Source organism: Mustelus asterias, chromosome 24 (assembly GCF_964213995.1).
Source record: "Mustelus asterias chromosome 24, sMusAst1.hap1.1, whole genome shotgun sequence".
Taxonomy (NCBI): Eukaryota; Metazoa; Chordata; class Chondrichthyes; order Carcharhiniformes; family Triakidae; genus Mustelus; species Mustelus asterias.
The window spans coordinates 55,837,962-55,856,986 of record NC_135824.1 but is presented as its reverse complement, the minus strand read 5'-3'; the positions used below and the strand labels follow the sequence as shown (position 1 = coordinate 55,856,986).

Sequence of the window (19,025 nt, the reverse complement as noted above, 5' to 3'; positions counted from 1 at the left end):
AGGAGGAGAGAGAGAAATGGGGAGGAGAGAGAGAGAAATGGGGAGAGAGAGCCAGAGAGCCAGAGAAATGGGGGAGAGAGAGAGAGAAATGGGGAGAGAGAGAGAGAAATGGGGAGAGAGAGAGAGAGAAATGGGGAGAGAGAGAGAGAGAAATGGGGAGAGAGAGAGAGAAATGGGGAGGAGAGAGAGAGAAATGGGGAGAGAGAGAGAGAAATGGGGAGAGAGGAGAGAAATGGGGAGAGAGAGAGAGAAATGGGGAGAGAGAGAGAGAAATGGGGAGAGAGAGAGAGAAATGGGGAGAGAGAGAGAGAGAAATGGGGAGAGAGAGAGAGAGAAATGGGGGAGAGAGAGAGAGAAAATGGGGAGAGAGAGAGAGAGAGAATGGGGGGAGAGAGAGAGAGAATGGGGAGAGAGAGAAATGGGGAGAGAGAGAGAGGAGAGAGAGAAGAGAAATGGGAGAGAGAGAGAGAGAAATGGGGAGAGAGAGAGAGAAATGGGGAGGAGAGAGAGAGAGAGAGAAATGGGGAGAGAGAGAATGGGGGGAGAGAGATGGAGAAAGGGTGACAAAGAGAGAGGGAGACCAACAGGGAAGGATCAATGGTGGGGGAGGGGGGGTTAAAAGCAGCTCAGGCCAGCGGTTGATAGACTCGGGAAGGATCTGTACACTAGCTACTGAAAGGTGTTCGGGTATCACTGTAAATAAAGGGTAACTGATGATGGAAGATTGGCCTCGGTAAGATTGTTACATTGGCAACGAGGAATAAGGTAAGTTTTTTTCTTCCCTCTGCCATTGCCCATAAGCCTGGCTTCGTCACTAGTTGTGGAAGAGGTCGTGATGACCCTCAATTTTGTGCACATCTTTCCGGGGTCTGTGCTACAAATCAAGGCCTGTTCTCAAAAGGACCCAGTCCCATCTAAATTTAAAAAACATAATATTACACGGAGGATTCAGAGGTCAGGACAAAGAACGTGGAGCTCAGTTTTGAGCATGCAGTCTGAGTAATGCAGCCAAGGTTTACCAGGCTGATTCCGGGGACGGCGGGACTGATGTACGAGGAGAGATTGACTCGGTTAGGATTGTTTTCGCTGGAGTTCAGACGAATGAGGGGGGGGATCTCATAGAGATTTATAAAATTCTAACAGGACTAGACAGGGAAGATGCAGGGAGGATGTTCCCGATGGTGGGGGGAATCCAGAACCAGGGGTCACAGTCTGAGGATTCAGGGTAGACCATTTAGGACGGAGGTGAGGAGACATTTCTTCACCCAAAGAGTGGTGAGCCTGTGGAATTCATTACCACAGGAAGGAGTTGATGCCAAAACATTGAATGTATTCAAGAGGCGGCTGGATATTGCACTTGGGACGAATGGGATCAAAGGTTATGGGGAGAAAGCGGGATTAGGCTATTGAGTTGGACGATCAGCCATGATGGTGATGAATGGCGGAGCAGGCTCGAAGGGCCGAATAGCCTCCTCCTGCTCCTATCTTCTATGTTTCTATGTTTCGATGTAGTTGTCCTTCACCCAGGGCGATGTCCGATACTTATAGAAATACATAAGGACATAAGAACTAGGAGCAGGAGTAGACCAGGAGAGAGAGAAATGGGGGGAGAGAGATGGAGAAAGGGTGACAAAGAGAGAGGGAGACCAACAGGGAAGGATCAATGGGTGGGGGAGGGGGGGCCCTCGAGCCTGCTCCGCCATTCAATAAGATCATGGCTGATCTTTTCGTGGACTCAGCTCCACTTACCCGCCCGCTCACCATAACCCTTAATTCCTTTACTGTTCAAAAATTTATCTATCCTTGCCTTAAAAACATTCAATGAGGTAGCCTCAACTGCTTCACTAGGCAGGGAATTCCACAGATTCACAACTCTTTGTGTGAAGAAGTTCCTCTTCAACTCAGCTCTAAATCTGCTTCCCCTTATTTTGATTCTATGCCCCAAAGTTCTAGTTTCACCTGCCAGTGGAAACAACTTCCCTGCTTCTATCTTATCTATTCCCTTCATAATCTTATATGTTTCTATAAGATCTCCCCCTCATTCTTCTGAATTCCAATGAGTATAGCCCCAGTCTACTCAGTCTCTCCTCATAAGCCAACCCTCTCAACTCCGGAATCAACCTAGCGAATCTCCTCTGCACCCCCTCCAGTGCCAGTATATCCTTTCTCAAGTAAGGAGACCACGCACAGGAACGGGCCCTTCGGCCCTCCAAGCCTGCGCCGATCATGATGCCTGCCGGAACTAAAACCACCAAGTAAGGAAATTACACCACGGCCATCCTGGGATTTCAAAAATGAAAATACCAGCCGGGATCAACATATAGAATCCCTACAGTGCAGAAGGAGGCCATTTGGCCCATCGAATCTGCACAGACAACAATTCCACCCAGGCCCTATGCCCGTAACCCTATGTACCCACCCTGCTAGCCCCCCGACACGAAGGGGCAATTTAGCCAATCAACCTAACCCGCACATCCTTGGACTGTGGGAGGAAACCGGAGCACCCGGAGGAAACCCAGGCAGACACGGGGAGAACGTGCAAACTCCACACAGGCAGTGACCCAAGCCAGGAATTGAACTTGGGTCCCTGGCGCCATGAGGCAGCAGCGCTAACCCACTGTGCCACCGTGCCGCCATATTGGACTCAAGCTTCCTCCGGTGGTCCCCAGCATCTCAGATGCCAGTCTCCAGTCAAGTTGATTCACTCCAGGTGATATCAAGAAGCAGTTGGAGACACTGGATACCGCAAAGGGCCCCTGATAACATCCCGGCAATAGTACTGAAGACTTACAGAAAGCGAAGGAGATTCACTTTACTGGTAAGAGAGAGAGAGAGGAAGAGAGAGAACAAAGAACAAAAAACAAAGAAAGCTACAGCACAGGAACAGGCCCTTCGGCCCTCCAAGCCTGCACCGATCATGACGCCTGCCTAAACTAAAACCGTATGCACTTAGAGTCCGTATCCTTCCATTCCCATCCTATTCATGTGTTCGTCTAGTTGCCCCTTAAATGCCGCTATCGTACCTGCTCCCACCACCTCCCCGGGCAGCACGTTCCAGACATTCACCACCCTCTGTGTAAAAAACTTGCCTCGCACATCTCCTCTAAACTTTCCCCCACGCACCTTAAACCTATGTCCCCGAGTACTCGGCTTTTCTACCCTAGGAAAGAGCATCTGACTATCCACCCTGTCCATGCCACTCGTAATCTTGTAAACCTCTATCAGGTCACCCCTCAACCTCCGTCGTTCCAGTGAGAACAAACCAAGTTTATCCAACCTCTCCTCATGGCTAATACCCTCCAGACAAGGCCACATCCTGGTAAACCTCTTCTGTACCCTCTCCAAATCATCCACATCCTTCTGGTAGCGTGGTGACCAGAATGGTACACAATATTCTAAATGAGGCCTAACTAAGGTTCTGTACAGCTGCAACATAGCCTGCCAATTTTTATACTCAATGCCCCGAAGAATAGGTGTTGGGTCCATTGTTGTTTGTCATCTATATCAATGATCTGGATGATCGTGTGGTAAATTGGATCAGCAAGTTTGCTGATGATACAAAGATTGGAGGAAGGTTTTCAAAGCTTGCAGAGGGATTTGGACCAGCTAAAAAAATGGGCTGAAAAATGGCAAATGGAATTTAACGCAGACAAGTGTGAGACATTGCACTTTGGAAGGACAAACCAAAGAAGAACGTACAGGGTAAATGGTAAGACTCTGAAGAGTGCAGTTGAACAGAGGGACCTGGGAATACAGGTACAGAATTCCCTAAAAGTGACGTCACAGGTGGATAGGGTCGTAAAGAGTGCTTTTGGTACATTGGCCTTTATAAATTGGAGTATCGAGTATAAAAGTTGGAGTGTTATGGTAAGGTTATATAAGGTATTGGTGAGGCCGAATTTAGAGTATTATGTACAGTTTTGGTCACCTAGTTACAGGAAGGATGTAAATAAGGTTGAAAGAGTGCAGAGAAGGTTCACAAAGATGTTGCCGGGACTTGAGAAGCTGAGTTACAGAGAGAGATTGAATAGGTTGGGACTTTATTCCCTGGAGCATCGAAGAGTGAGGGGAGATTTGATAGAGGTGTACAAGATTTTGATGGGTATAGATAGAGTGAATGCAAGCAGGCTTTTTCCACTGAGGCTAGGGGAGAAAAAAACCAGAGGGCATGGGTTAAGGGTGAAAGGAGAAAAGTTTAAAGGGAATATTAGGGGGGGCTTCTTCACGCAGAGAGTGGTGGGAGTGTGGAATGAGCTGCCGGATAAAGTGGTAAATGGTAAGTGGTAACTTTTAACATTTAAGAAAAACTTGGATGGGTTCATGGATGAGAGGGGTGTGGAGGGATATGGTCCAAGTGCAGGTCAGTGGGACTAGGCAAAAAATGGTTCGGCACAGACAAGAAGGGCCAAAAGGCCTGTTTCTGAGCTGTAATTTTCTATGGTTCTATGGATGAAGGCAAGCATGCTGTATGCCTTCTTGACCACCTTGATTTGATTTGATTTATTATTGTCACATGTATCAGTATACAGTGAAAAGTATTGTTTCTTGTGCGCTATACAGACAAAGCATACCGTTCATAGAGAAGGAAAGGGGAGAGTGCAGAATGTAGTGTTGCAGTCATAGCTAGGGTGTAGAGAAAGATCAACTTAATGCGAGGTAGGTCCATTCAAAAGTCTGACGGCAGCAGGGGAGAAGCTGTTCTTGAGTCGGTTGGTACGTGACCTCAGACTTTCGTATCTTTTTCCCGACGGAAGAAGGTGGAAGAGAGAATGTCCGGGGTGCGTGGGGTCCTTGATTATGCTGGCTGCTTTGCCGAGGCAGCGGGAAGTGTAGACAGAGTCAATGGATAGGAGACTGGTTTGGGTGATGGATTGGGCTGCATTCACAACCTTTTGTCGTTCCTTGTGATCTTGGGCTTGCGTTGCCACTCTCAGTGATCGGTGGACATGTACGCCCAGATCTCTCTAGCCTGTCAATACTCCTAAGAGTTCTGCCATTTACTGTGTAATTCCTACATGCATTGGACCTTCCAAAATGCATTATCTCACACTTGTCCGGATTAAACTCCATCTGCCATTTCTCCGCCCAAGTCTCCGACCGGTCTATATCTTGCTGTATCCTCTGACAATCCTCTTCACTATCCGCAACTCCACCGATTTTTGTGTCGTCTGCGAACTTACTGATCAGACCAGCTACGGGCAACAGCTGAGGGCGGCACGGTAGCACAGCGGTTAGCACTGCTGCTTCACAGCTCCAGGGACCTGGGTTTGATTCCCGGCTTGGGTCACTGTCTGTGTGGAGTTTGCACATTCTCCCTGTGTCTGCGTGGGTTTCCTCCGGGTGCTCCGGTTTCCTCCCACAGTCCAAAGATGTGCGAGTTAGGTTGATTGGCCATGCTAAAAAAAATTGCCCTTAGTGTCCTGGGATGAGTAGGTTAGAGGGATTAGTGGGTAAATCTGTAGGGATATGGGCCTGGGTGGGATTGTGGTCGGTGCAGACTCGATGGGCCGAATGGCCTCTTTCTGTACTGTAGGGTTTCTACGATCTATGATTCTATGATCTTATACAGCATTCAAAACAGCAACTGAACACCAACATATAGCTGCTATTAACAATATAGATTTTCGGCAATCTTTGTTATTAAAGAGTAGTCTCTAATGACATAAACAATTGACATCCGCGACCATGAAACGCAGTTGTTTACCTCATGAGAAAGCCTGTTTATGAGAAGGATCATTCATGCTTAACATCGCACTTTCAAATGCAGCCAATTTTCTAAGCCAAACCCAGAATTCCAAGCTGACTTTTGAAATCTGGCTGAGTGAGCTTAAGTTAGCTTAAAGCGTAGCACGTTTAAAGTAAAAGAAAAAGTTTATTTATTAGTCACAAGTAAGGCTTACATTAACGCTGCGATGAAGTTACTGTGAAATTCCCCCTAGTCGCCACAGTCCTGTTCGGGTGACACTGAGGGAGAATTTAGCACGGCCAATCTACCCCTAACCAGCACGTCTTCCAGACTGTGGGGGGAAACCGGAGCACCCGGAGGAAACCCCCACGCAGACACGGGAAGAGCGTGCGAACTCCATACAGACCCGAGCTGGGAATCGAACGCAGGTCCCTGGCGCTGTGAGGCAGCAGCGCTAACCACCGTGCCACCGTGCCGCCCCCACATGCCGAATTTCTACCTAATTAGTTACATTAGGCTGAAATACCGTAAAATGAAGCCTTTTAACTGGGGGAAACCATACACATGCAAGGCAAGAATCCAACCCGTGTCCCTGGCGCTGTGAGGCAGCAGTGCTAACCACCACGCCACCCCCTGGACGGAGGCCCGGCCTTGGCGCAGACATTATCGACTTGGTCAGGCAGTGTGAGTCGTGCCAGGAGAATCCAAAGTTCCCTCCCACTCGGCCTCCCTGGGATTGGCCGGGTAGACCCTGGTTGCGAGCCCAATTCGGCTTCACCGGGCTCTTTTTGGCTCCGTGTTCTAAATTATGATCGACGCGCATTCCTAATGGATGGAGATACATCACATGGGTTAAAGTAAAGTTCATTTATTCGTCACAAGTAGGCTTACATTAACACTGCAATGAAGTTACTGTGAAAATCTCCCAGTCGCCACACTCCGGCGCCTGTTCGGGTAACACTGAGGGAGAATTTAGCATGGCCAATCCACCTAACCAGCACGTCTTTCGGATTGTGGGAGGAAACCGGAGCACCCGGAGGAAACCCACGCAGACACGGAGAGAATGTGCAGACTCCACACAGTGACCCAAGCCGGGAATCGAACCCGGCTCCCTGGCGCTGTGAGGCAGCAGTGCTAACCCACTGTGCCACCGTGCCGCCCACAGTGGTTCCACCACTCCCCATGATACCGTTTGAGAAAATAGGACAACGTTTCTGCAGGCGTGGAATACCTGAGGTCCTGGGCCGGATTTTCACTGCCTCGTCCTTCCGAGGCTCATAAGATCCCACTCGAGGCCAACGGGTGGGATTCTGGGACGGGCGCGGCTCGCGGTATGGCATTCTGTGTTGGCCCTCGGGTGGGATCTTACGAACCACAGGTGGACGAGGCGGTAACGTTCCGGCACTGGTCTCTGGCATTGGCACTGCCTTTACCAGCACCGAATTTCAGACCTTCATGCTTTCCAACGGAAGCAAAGACATTAGGAGGGTTGTCATCACCCGTCATCGAACGAGCTGGCTAAACGGGCGGACTTTTGATCTCGGCTTGAACAAGCAATCCGCAGCTTCCATAGAAACCTTGGTGAGACCACATTTGGAATATTGTGTGCAGTTCTGGTCACCTCACTATAAGAAGGATGTGGAAGCGCTGGAAAGAGTGCAGAGGAGATTTACCAGGATGCTGCCTGGTTTGGAGGGTAGGTCTTATGAGGAAAGGTTGAGGGAGCTAGGGCTGTTCTCTCTGGAGCGGAGGAGGCTGAGGGGAGACTTAATAGAGGTTTATAAAATGATGAAGGGGATAGATAGAGTGAACGTTCAAAGACTATTTCCTCGGGTGGATGGAGCTATTACAAGGGGGCATAACTATAGGGTTCGTGGTGGGAGATATAGGAAGGATATCAGAGGTAGGTTCTTTACGCAGCGAGTGGTTGGGGTGTGGAGTGGACTGCCTGCAGTGATAGTGGAGTCAGACACTGTCTAGACAGCAACAGGAATCGCCCCAGTAGAATTGTCAATGGGACGGAGACTTCGGACAAGACTAGGCTAACTGTTCCCAAACCTGGTGGGGAGGGAGTCCCAACAAGACATTCAGGAGAAGAACTACGATTCTGCAAGGACAGAAAGAATGTTCAAAACCAGTGACTTAGTCCACCTGAGGAAGTCTGGGGATGGTTTTGATTTGATTTTTGATTTGATTTATTATTGTCACATGTATTAGTATACAGTGAAAAGTATTGTTTCTTGCGCGCTATGCAGACAAAACATACCGTTCATAGAGAAGGAAAGGAGTGAGTGCAGAATGTAGTGTTACAGTCATAGCTAGGGTGTAGAGAAAGATCAACTTAATGCGAGGTAGGTCCATTCAAAAGTCTGACGGCAGCAGGGAAGGAGCTGTTCTTGAGTCAGTTGGTACGCGACGTCAGACTTTTGTATCTTTTTCCCGACGGAAGAAGGTGGAAGAGAGAATGTCCGGGGTGCGTGGGGTCCTTGATTATGCTGGCTGCTTTGCCGAGGCAGCAGGAAGTGTAGACAGAGTCGATGGATGGGAGGCTGGTTTGCGTGATGGATTGGGCTACATTCACGACCTTTTGTAGCTCCTTGCGGTCTTGGACAGCGCAGGAGCCCCATACCAAATTGTGTAAATGTGAGGTCATCCATTTTGGTAGGAATAACAGCAAAATGGACTATTATTTACATGGTAAAAAATTGCAGCATGCTGCTGTGCAGAGGGACCTGGGTGTCCTTGTGCAGGAATCTCAAGGAGTTGGTTTGCAGGTGCAGCAGGTAATTAAGAAGGCAAATGAAATTTTGTCCTTCATTGCTAGAGGGATGGAGTTTAAAAACAGCGAGGTTATGTTGCAGCTGTATAAGGTGCTGGTGAGGCCACACCTGGAGTGCTGTGTACAGTTTTGGTCTCCTTACTTGAGAAAGGATATACTGGCACTGGAGGGGGTGCAGAGGAGATTCACTAGGTTGATTCCGGAGTTGAGAGGGTTGGCTTATGAGGAGAGACTGAGTAGACTGGGGCTATACTCATTGGAATTCAGAAGAATAAGAGGAGACCTTATAGAAACATATAAGATTATGAAGGGAATAGATAAGATAGAAGCAAGGAAGTTGTTTCCACTGGCAGGTGAAACTAGAACTAAGGGGCATAGCCTCAAAATAAGGGGAAGCAGATTTAGGACTGAGTTGAGGAGGAACTTCTTCACACAAAGAGTTGTGAATTCCCTGCCCAGTGAAGCAGTTGAGGCTACCTCATTGAATGTTTTTAAGGCAAGGATAGATAAATTTTTGAACAGTAAAGGAATTAAGGGTTATGGTGAGCGGGCGGGTAAGTGGAGCTGAGTTCACGAAAAGATCAGCCATGATCTTATTGAATGGCGGAGCAGGCTCGAGGGGCCAGATGGCCTATTCCTGCTCCTAGTTCTTATGTTCTTATACAACTAGAAAGAATGCTTTCTATGGTGCATCTGTAAAAGTTGGTGAGAGTCGTAGCTGACATAAGTAAAGTTTATTTATTAGCCACAAGCAGGCTTGCATTAACATTGCAATGAAGTTATTGTGAAAATCCCCTAGTCGCCACACTCCGGTGCCTGTTGCCAAATTTCCTTAGTCTTCTGAGAAAGTTGATGGACTTTCTTAACTATAGTGTCGGCATGGGGGGGACCAGGACAGGTTGTTGGTGATCTGGACACCTAAAAACCTGAAGCTCTCAACCATTTCTACTTTGTCCCCGTTGATGTAGACAGGGGCATGTTCTCCTTTACGCTTCCTGAAGTCGATGACAATCTCTTTCATTTTGTTGACATTGAGGGAGAGATTATTGTTGCTGCACCAGTTCACCAGATTCTCTCTCTCATTCTTGTATTCTGGGTTTCCTGGATCAGAACAGTGAAAGCGGGGCCTGTGTCTTATAAGGTCCGAGTGTAGGGCAAAGTTGTCAGGAAAGATGTGGTCCATCTCAGGAGTAGGGAGCCCGTGTTAGCGCAGACTTCATTCCCAGCCACGGGGATGGTCACTGCCAGCACCAAGTCTCGAATGGAAGCCAGCCCCACCCGTGCCCCTCCCTGGGTGACTGGGACACAGATTCCAAGGTGGAAGCGGAAGAGATTGGCACCCCAACTGAAGCAAGACCCCAGCAAGGGCCGGAGTGGGTGGCTTTGCGACACTCCCAAACAAAGGTCTCCAATCTGCTTCACACTCCCCCCAATCCGCTCCTGCCTCCCATCGACCCCTGTCCGATTGTTAAATGGCGGAAAAGACCCCAGGGGTGAGGGAGCAGTAACGGACATTGAGGGGGGGGGGGGGTGGCGGAGGGATGTTTTGATGGCTGTGGGGGATCATCAATAGATCTCCCCATGGACGACATAGAATGCGAGCTCCCCTAGATGGTGAGTGGAGGCTGGTTCAACAGGGAAGGAGCATCAGGGGTTTAAAACCAGCTGGCTCCACTCAGGCTGACAGTCGAGAGACTCAGTGAGGACGAGTACACTGTAGCTGCTGAGAGGTGTTAAAGTATCACTGTAAATGATGGGCGGCACGGTAGCACGGTGGTTAGCACTGCTGCTTCACAGCTCCAGGGACCTGGGTTCGATTCCCGGCTTGGGTCACTGTCTGTGTGGAGTTTGCACATTCTCCCCGTGTCTGCATGGGTTTCCTCCGGGTGCTCCGGTTTCCTCCCACAGTCCAAAGATGTGCAGGTTAGGTTGATTGGCCATGCTAAAATTGCCCCTAGTGTCCTGAGATGCATAGATTAGAGGGATTAGTGGGTAAATATGTAGGGATATGGGGGTAGGGCCTGAGTGGGATTGTGGTCGGTGCAGACTCGATGGGCTGAATGGCCTCTTTCTGTGCTGTAGGGTTTCTATGATAAATAGCGAGTGACTAGTGACAGGAGACTGGCCTCAGTAAGATCATCCCCTTCTCTCCCCCTCTCTCTATTTCATTCTCTCTCTCTCTTAGCTTCCCTCTCTCCATTTCTCTCTCTCCCTCTTTATCTCTCTCTCCCTATTTCTCTCTCTCTCTCTCTCCCTCTGTTTCATTCTCTCTCTCTCTCTTAGCTTCCCTCTCTCCATTTCTCTCTCTGTCTCCATTTCTCTCTCTCTCTCCCTCTCTCCATTTCGCTCTCTCTCTCTCTCTCTGCTGCCTTCCTCTCACCGTCTCTCTCTTGTTTTTTTCCCCACCTCTCCTTCACAATAGCGGATTTCTCAGTCGGGGAGTCATTAATTCCATCCCGTCAGATCTTACAATGAAGCCACCAGGTTGAAGTGCAGACTTTGTCTTGCAGACTTTGCCACAGACAGCATGAATAGGAAGCTGTGGTTTGGGCTGGTGATTGTGTGTCTGGGCCCTTCCTGTGCGGCACCCAGATTTCAGACACAGCATGACAGCTGAGAGTAACGCCACATCGGGTGATCTGACCTTATAAAATCATTCCGTCATATTCTATGGGACATTCATCACTTTCCATTCAGCATTGCACCTCCACCGCACCATCTCTGTCGAACCTACTGCGGATGCCGGAAATAAAATAGAAATTGCTTTCGCAGTCGAGGCTGTGAAGCTTTAGAATATCTGCCTCCAGAGGGTTGTGAAGTCGCTCAAAACACCCATCAATAAATTTCTACCACGTAAAAACATCAAGGGCTATGGGGAATAATGCAGGAAAGTCTTATCGAAGGACAAGATTGGCTATTGAATGGCAGAACAGGTCGAAGGGCTGAATGGCCTACTCCTGCTCCTATTTCCAATCTTCTTAACATGTCTCCTCGTGTCTCCATGGGTTCTTGTGCAAATTATCTTGGATTTGTGTCCCTCTGCCGCTGAAAACAGTTTTATCTCCACTCGCTTGAAGAACGCCCCTCATGATTTGGGTGGCACGGTGGCACAGTGGTTATCACGGCTGCTTCACAGTGCCAGGGACCCGAGTTCGATTCCCGACTTGGGTCACTGTCTGTGTGGAGTCTGCATATTCTCCCTGTGTCTGCGTGGGTTTCCTCCGGGTGCTCTGGTTTCCTCCCACACTCCAAAGATGTGCAGGTTAGGGGGATTGGCCATGCTAAATTGCCCCTTAGTGTCCAAAGATGTGCAGGTTAGGTGGATTGGCCATGCTAAATTGCCCCTTAGTGTCCAAAGATGTGCAGGTTAGGTTTTAAGAAGTTTATTTATTAGTGTCACAAGTAGGCTTACATTAACACCGCAATGAAGTTACTGTGAAAATCCCCTAGTCGCCACACTCCGGCACCTGTTCAGGTACACTGAGGGAGAATTTAACACGGCCAATCCACCTAACCTGCACATCTTTGGACTGTGGGCGGAAACCGGAGCACCCAGAGGAATCCCACGCAGACACGGGGAGAACGTGCAAACTTCACACAGACAGTGACCGAAGCCGGGAATCGAACGCAAGTCCCTGGTGCTGTGAGGCAGCAGTGCCACTGCGATCTCATTGGCCATGCTAAATTGCCCCTTAGTGTACAAAGATATGTGGGTTAGGTGGATTGGCCATGGTACATTGCCCCTTACTGTCCAAAGATATGTGGGTTAGGTAGATTGGCCATGCTAAATGTGTGGGGTTACCAGGTTAGGGTGGGGGAGAAGGCCTGGGTAAGATATTCTGTCAGACAGTTGGCGTAGACCCGATGGGCCAAATGGCCTCTTCTGCACTGTAGGGATTCTATGATTCTATGGAACTACCATCATAGTCTTTTATGAGGCATTTCCCTAAAAGGGCCACTGGTCCAATTGGGAGCCCGAGTTGGGGACTCACCCAGACTTGCCTGGGCTTGCCCCTTGAGTCAGAGTTTTGGGCCGATGGAACTTCAGACCTTTCTCCTTTCTCTGCAAGCTCCATCGTTATTTGTTGCTTCACTGAGCAGAGTTTGAGCCCTTCTTCGCTTCACTACACAACATCCAAACAAAAAAGATAGAGAGAAACAAGAGGCCTAAATCCAACGGCAGCAGAAGGAACTGGAGGAGGTTTTTTTACATTAATTCATGGGGCATGGGTGTCGCCGGCTGGCCAGCATTTATTGATGTGGAGATTCCGGCGTTGGACTGGGGTAAACACAGTAAGGAGTCTAACAACACCAGGTTAAAGTCCAACAGGTTTATTTGGTAGCAAAAGCCACTAGCTTTCGGAGCGCTGCTCCTTCGTCAGGTGAGCGGGAGTTCTGTTCACAAACAGGGCATATAAAGACACAAACTCAATTTACAGACAATTTACAGACAAAAACATTGTACCTTTAAGACTTGATTAGCTGTAAAGACTCGCATTCCAATCATTATTCTGTAAATTGAGTTTGTGTCTTTATATGCCCTGTTTGTGAACAGAATTCCCACTCACCTGACGAAGGAGCAGCGCTCCGAAAGCTTGTGGCTTTTGCTACCAAATAAACCTGTTGGACTTTAACCTGGTGTTGTTAAACTTCTTACAGCATTTATTGCCCATCCCTAGTTGCCCTTGAGAAGGTGGTGGTGAGCTGCCTTCTTGAATCGCTGCAGTCCATGTTCTGTGGGTTGACCCACAATGCCATTAGGGAGAGAATTCCAGGGTTTTGGCCCAGTGACTGCAAAGGAACGGCCGATATATTTCCAAGTCAGGGTGGTGAGTGGCTCGGAGAGGAACTTGCAGGTGATGGTGTCCCCCAAGTATCTGCTGCCTTTGTCCTTCTAGATGGAAGTGGTGGTGGGTTTGGAAGGTGCTGTCTAAGGATCTTTGGTGAGTTGTTGCAGTGCATCTTGTAGATAGTACACACTGCTGCTACTGAGCGTCGGTGGTGGAGGGAGTGGATTTGATCTGATTTGATTTATTATTCTCACATGTATTGGGATACAGTGCAAAGTATTGTTTCTTGTGTGCTATGCAGACAAAGCATACAGTTCATAGAGAAGGAAAGGAGAGAGTGCAGAATGTAGTGTTACAGTCATAGCTAGGGTGTAGAGAAAGATCAACTTAGTGCGAGGTAGGTCCATTCAAAAGTCTGATGGCAGCAGGGAAGTAGCTGTTTTTGAGTTCGTTGTACGTGACCTCAGACTTTTGTATCTTTTTCCCGACGGAAGAAGGTGGAAGAAAGTATGTCCAGGGTGCGTGGGTCCTTGATTATGCTGGCTGCTTTTCCGAGGCAGCGGGAAGTGTAGATGGAGTCAATGGATGGGAGGCTGGTTTGCGTGATGGACTGGGCTACATTCACGACCCAATGATAGAACATAGAACATAGAACAGTACAGCACAGAACAGGCCCTTCGGCCCACGATGTTGTGCCGAGCTTTATCTGAAACCAAGATCAAGCTATCCCACTCCCTATCATCCTGGTGTGCTCCATGTGCCTATCCAATAACCGCTTAAATGTTCCTAAAGTGTCTGACTCCACTATCACTGCAGGCAGTCCATTCCACACCCCAACCACTCTCTGCGTAAAGAACCTACCTCTGATATCCTTCCTGTATCTCCCACCACGAACCCTATAGTTATGCCCCCTTGTAATACCTCCATCCACCCGAGGAAATAGTCTTTGAACGTTCACTCTATCTATCCCCTTCATCATTTTATAAACCTCTATTAAGTCTCCCCTCAGCCTCCTCCGCTCCAGAGAGAACAGCCCTAGCTCCCTCAACCTTTCCTCATAAGACCTACCCTCCAAACCAGGCAGCATCCTGGTAAATCTCCTCTGCACTCTTTCCAGCGCTTCCACATCCTTCTTATAGTGAGGTGACCAGAACTGCACACAATATTCCAAATGTGGTCTCACCAAGGTCCTGTACAGTTGCAGCATAACCCCACGGCTCTTAAACTCCAACCCCCTGTTAATAAAAGCTAACACACTATAGGCCTTCTTCACAGCTCTATCCACTTGAGTGACAACCTTTAGAGATCTGTGGATATGAACCCCAAGATCTCTCTGTTCCTCCACAGTCTTCAGAACCCTACCTTTGACCCTGTAATCCACATTTAAATTAGTCCTACCAAAATGAATCACCTCACATTTATCAGGGTTAAACTCCATTTGCCATTTTTCAGCCCAGCTTTGCATCCTATCTATGTCTCTTTGCAGCCTACAACAGCCCTCCACCTCATTCACTACTCCACCAATCTTGGTGTCATCAGCAAATTTACTGATCCACCCTTTAGCCCCCTCCTCTAAGTCATTAATAAAAATCACAAAGAGCAGAGGACCAAGCACTGATCCCTGCGGCACTCCGCTAGCAACCTGCCTCCAATCCGAAAATTTTCCATCCACCACCACCCTCTGTCTTCGATCAGGCATGATGTGGAGATGCTGGTGTTGGACTGGGGTAAACACAGTAAGAAGTTTAACAACACCAGGTTAAAGTCCAACAGGTTTATTTGGTAGCAAAAGCCACACAAGCTTTCGGAGCCACAAGCCCCTTCTTCAGGTGAGTGGGAATTCTGTTCACAAACAGAGCATATAAAGACACAGACTCAATTTACATGAATAATGGTTGGAATGCGAATACTTACAACAATACTGAAAGACTTGATTAGTTGTAAGTATTCGCATTCCAACCATTATTCATGTAAATTGAGTCTGTGTCTTTATATGCTCTGTTTGTGAACAGAATTCCCCCTCACCTGAAGAAGGGGCTTGGAGCTCCGAAAGCTTGTGTGGCTTTTGCTACCAAATAAACCTGTTGGACTTTAACCTGGTGTTGTTAAACTTCTTACTTCGATCAGACAGCCAGTTACCTATCCAATCGGCCAACTTTCCCTCTATCCCACACCTCCTCACTTTCATCATAAGCCAACCATGGGGGACCTTATCAAACGCCTTACTAAAATCCATGTATATGACATCAACTGCCCTACCTTCATCAACACACTTAGTTACCTCCTCAAAAAATTCTATCAAATTTGTGAGGCACGACTTGCCCTTCACGACTCCGTGCTGACTATCCCGGATTAATCCGCATCTTTCTAAATGGTCGTAAATCCCATCTCTAAGGACCTTTTCCATCAATTTACCAACCACCGAAGTAAGACTAACCGGTCTATAATTACCAGGATCATTTCTATTCCCTTTCTTAAACAGAGGAACAACATTCGCCATTCTCCAGTCCTCTGGCACCATCCCCGTGGACAGCGAGGACCCAAAGATCAAAGCCAAAGGCTCTGCAATCTCATCCCTTGCCTCCCAAAGAATCCTAGGATACATTTCATCAGGCCCAGGGGACTTATCGACCTTCAGTTTATTCAAAACTGCCAGGACATCCTCCCTCCGAACATCTATTTCCTCCAACCTATTAGCCTGTAACACCTTCTCTTCCTCAAAAACATGGCCCCTCTCCTTGGTGAACACTGAAGAAAAGTATTCATTCATCACCTCGCCTCTCTCTACTGACTCCATACACAAGTTCCCACTACTGTCCTTGACCGGCCCTAACCTCACCCTGGTCATTCTTTTATTCCTTTATTGATATGATATTTCTTTTATGATATTTGTGGATGGGGTCCCTATGAAGCGGGGGTTACTTTGTCCTGGATGGTGTTGAGCTTCTTGAGTGTTGTTGGAGCTGCACCCATCCAGGCAAGTGGGGAGTATTCCATCACACTCCTGACTTGTGTCCTTGTAGATGGTGGACAGGCTTTGGGGAGTCAGGAGGTGAGTTACTCTCCGTAGCATTCCCAGCCTCTGACCTGCTCTTGTAGGCACTGTGTCTTCGTGGTGAGTCCAGTTGAGTTCCTGCTCAGTGGTGACCCCCCAGGATGTTGCCAGTGGGGGATTCAGTGATGTAATGACGGGAGGAAGGGAGCGAGGTCAGAGTCGAGGGAAGCCACGATCATAGAAATCATAGAAACCCCTCATTACAGAAGGAGGCCATTCGGCCCATCGAGCCTGCACTGGAGAACAGCCCCTCCTAGACCTTATACCCGTATACCTGTGAGGCAGCAGTGCTAACCACTGTGCCGCCCACAAATGCCGACCTTGTCAGTGACATCCACATCACTGGGTCAAACCCCTGGAACTCCCTCCCTAACAGCACGGCGGGTGTACCTACACCCCATGGACTGCAGCGGGTTCAAGATGGCGGCTCACCCACCACCTTCTCAAGGGGGAGTTAGAGATGGGCCAAGCCAGCGTCGCCCACTTCCCATGAAATAATAATCTGTTTAAAATGACACAACAGCTCAACTCAATTCCTCGTAAAACCACCAGATAACATTGATTACTTCATCCAAATCGCAGAATCTTTCTCCTCTTGGACTTTCCCTGAGCAGAGGTGTTTGAACGGTAGATTTCCAGTGTGGGTTGGGGTTTCCCCTTGAAGGGTGACTGGCAGAAAAATGGGAAAACTCGGCGCTCCATTTTTAACCAGGTGTAACCTTGGCCGGAGGTTTCTGGATCCAGCTGCCTCACTGGTCTGTGAAAGGTCGGTCGCAGAGAGGCAGTCTTGTCCTCCCTCTCTGATTGTATTAGCTATGTGTCCGTACTGCGCATCTCCAATGCTGAAGGCACAAAGCCAATAGCACCAATTACCACCAGCAATCAAACAGTGCTTTTCATTTCGCTCTCGAAGAGGCGGCACGGTAGCATAGTGGTTAGCACTCTGGCTTCACAGCGCCAGGGACCCGGGTTCAAATCCTGGCCTTGGGTCACTGGCTGTGTGGAGTTTGCACATTCTCCCCGTGTCTGCGTGGGTTTCCTCTGGGTGCTCCGGTTTCCTCCCACAGTCGAAAGATGTGCAGGTTAGGTGGATTGGCCATGCTAAATTGTCCCTTAGTGTCCAAAGATGTAGGTTAGGTGGATTGGCCATGCTAAATTGTCTCATAGTGTCCAAAGATATGCGGGTTAGGTTGATTGGCCATGTTAAATTGCCCCTTAGTGTCCAAAGATGTGCAGGTTAGGTGGATTGACCATGTTAAATTGCCCCTTAGTGTCCAAAGATGTGCAGGTTAGGTGGATTGGCCATGCTAAATTGCCCCTTAGTGTCCAAAGATGTAGGTTAGGTGGATTGACCATGTTAAATTGCCCCTTAGTGTCCAAAGATGTGCACGTTAGGTTGATTGGCCATGCTAAATTGCCCCTTAGTGTCCAAAGATGTAGGTTAGGTGGATTGGCCATGCTAAATTGCCCCTTAGTGTCCAAAGGTGTGGGCTAGGTGGATTTGCCATGCTAAATTGCCCCTTAGTGTCCAAAGATGTGCAGGTTAGGTGGATTGACCATGTTAAATTGCCCCTTAGTGTCCAAAGATGTGCAGGTTAGGTGGATTGGCCATGCTAAATTGCCCCTTAGTGTCCAAAGATGTAGGTTAGGTGGATTGGCCATGCTAAATTGCCCCTTAGTGTCCAAAGGTGTGGGCTAGGTGGATTTGCCATGCTAAATTGCCCCTTAGAGTCTAAAGATGTGCAGATTAGGTGGATTGGCCGTGCTAAATTGCCCCTTAGTGTCCAAAGATGTGCAGGTTAGAGTCATAAAATCATTGAATCCTACAGTACAGAAGGAGGCCATTCGGCCTATCGAGTCTGCACCGACCACAATCCCACCCTGACCAAAACCTCACAACCCCATGCATTTACCCTAGCTAGTCCCCCCGACACTAAGGGGCAATTTAGCATGGCCAATTCACCCTAACCCGCACATCTTTGGACTGTGGGAGGAAACCAGAGCACCCAGAGGAAACCCACGCAGACACAGGGAGAATGTGCAAACTCCACACAGCCAGTGATCCAAGGCCAGGATTTGAACCCGGGTCCCTGGCGCTGTGAGGCCGCAGTGCTAACCACTGTGCCACCGTGCCGTCTCTTCGAGAGCGAAATGAAAAGCGCTGTTTGATTGCTGGTGGTAATTGGTGCTATTGGCTTTGTGCCTTCAGCATTGGAGATGCGCAGTACGGACACATAGCTAATACAATCAGAGAGGGAGGACAAGACTGCCTCTCTGCGACCGACCTTTCACAGACCAGTGAGGCAGCTGGATCCAGAAACCTCCGGCCAAGGTTACACCTGGTTAAAAATGGAGCGCCGAGTTTTCCCATTTTTCTGCCAGTCACCCTTCAAGGGGAAACCCCAACCCACACTGGAAATCTACCGTTCAAACACCTCTGCTCAGGGAAAGTCCAAGAGGAGAAAGATTCTGAGGTTTGGTTGAAGTAATCAATGTTATCTGGTGGTTTTACATGGAATTGAGTTGAGCTGTTGCCGCTGCAGTCCATGGGGTGAAGGTACACCCACTGTGCTGTTAGGTTTTGACCCAGTGATGTGGATGTCACTGGCAAGGCAAATATTTGTAGGCAGCACAGTGGCACAGTGGTTAGCACTGCCGCCTCACAGCAAGAAGTTTAACAACACCAGGTTACCTCACAGCGCCAGAGACCCGGGT

General features: G+C 48.6%; 1 protein-coding gene across 1 annotated transcript in view; it reads left to right on the top strand.

Moving 5' to 3' along the window:
• LOC144511104 (meiosis initiator protein-like) overlaps positions 1-18,799 on the top strand; it is a 140,074-nt gene extending 121,275 nt beyond the window's left edge. The window contains exon 14 of the mRNA XM_078241080.1: positions 18,520-18,799. Coding sequence (XP_078097206.1) covers positions 18,520-18,799 — 280 coding nt within the window. The remainder of the gene's footprint in view (positions 1-18,519) is intronic.
• Positions 18,800-19,025: the final 226 nt, after the last annotated feature.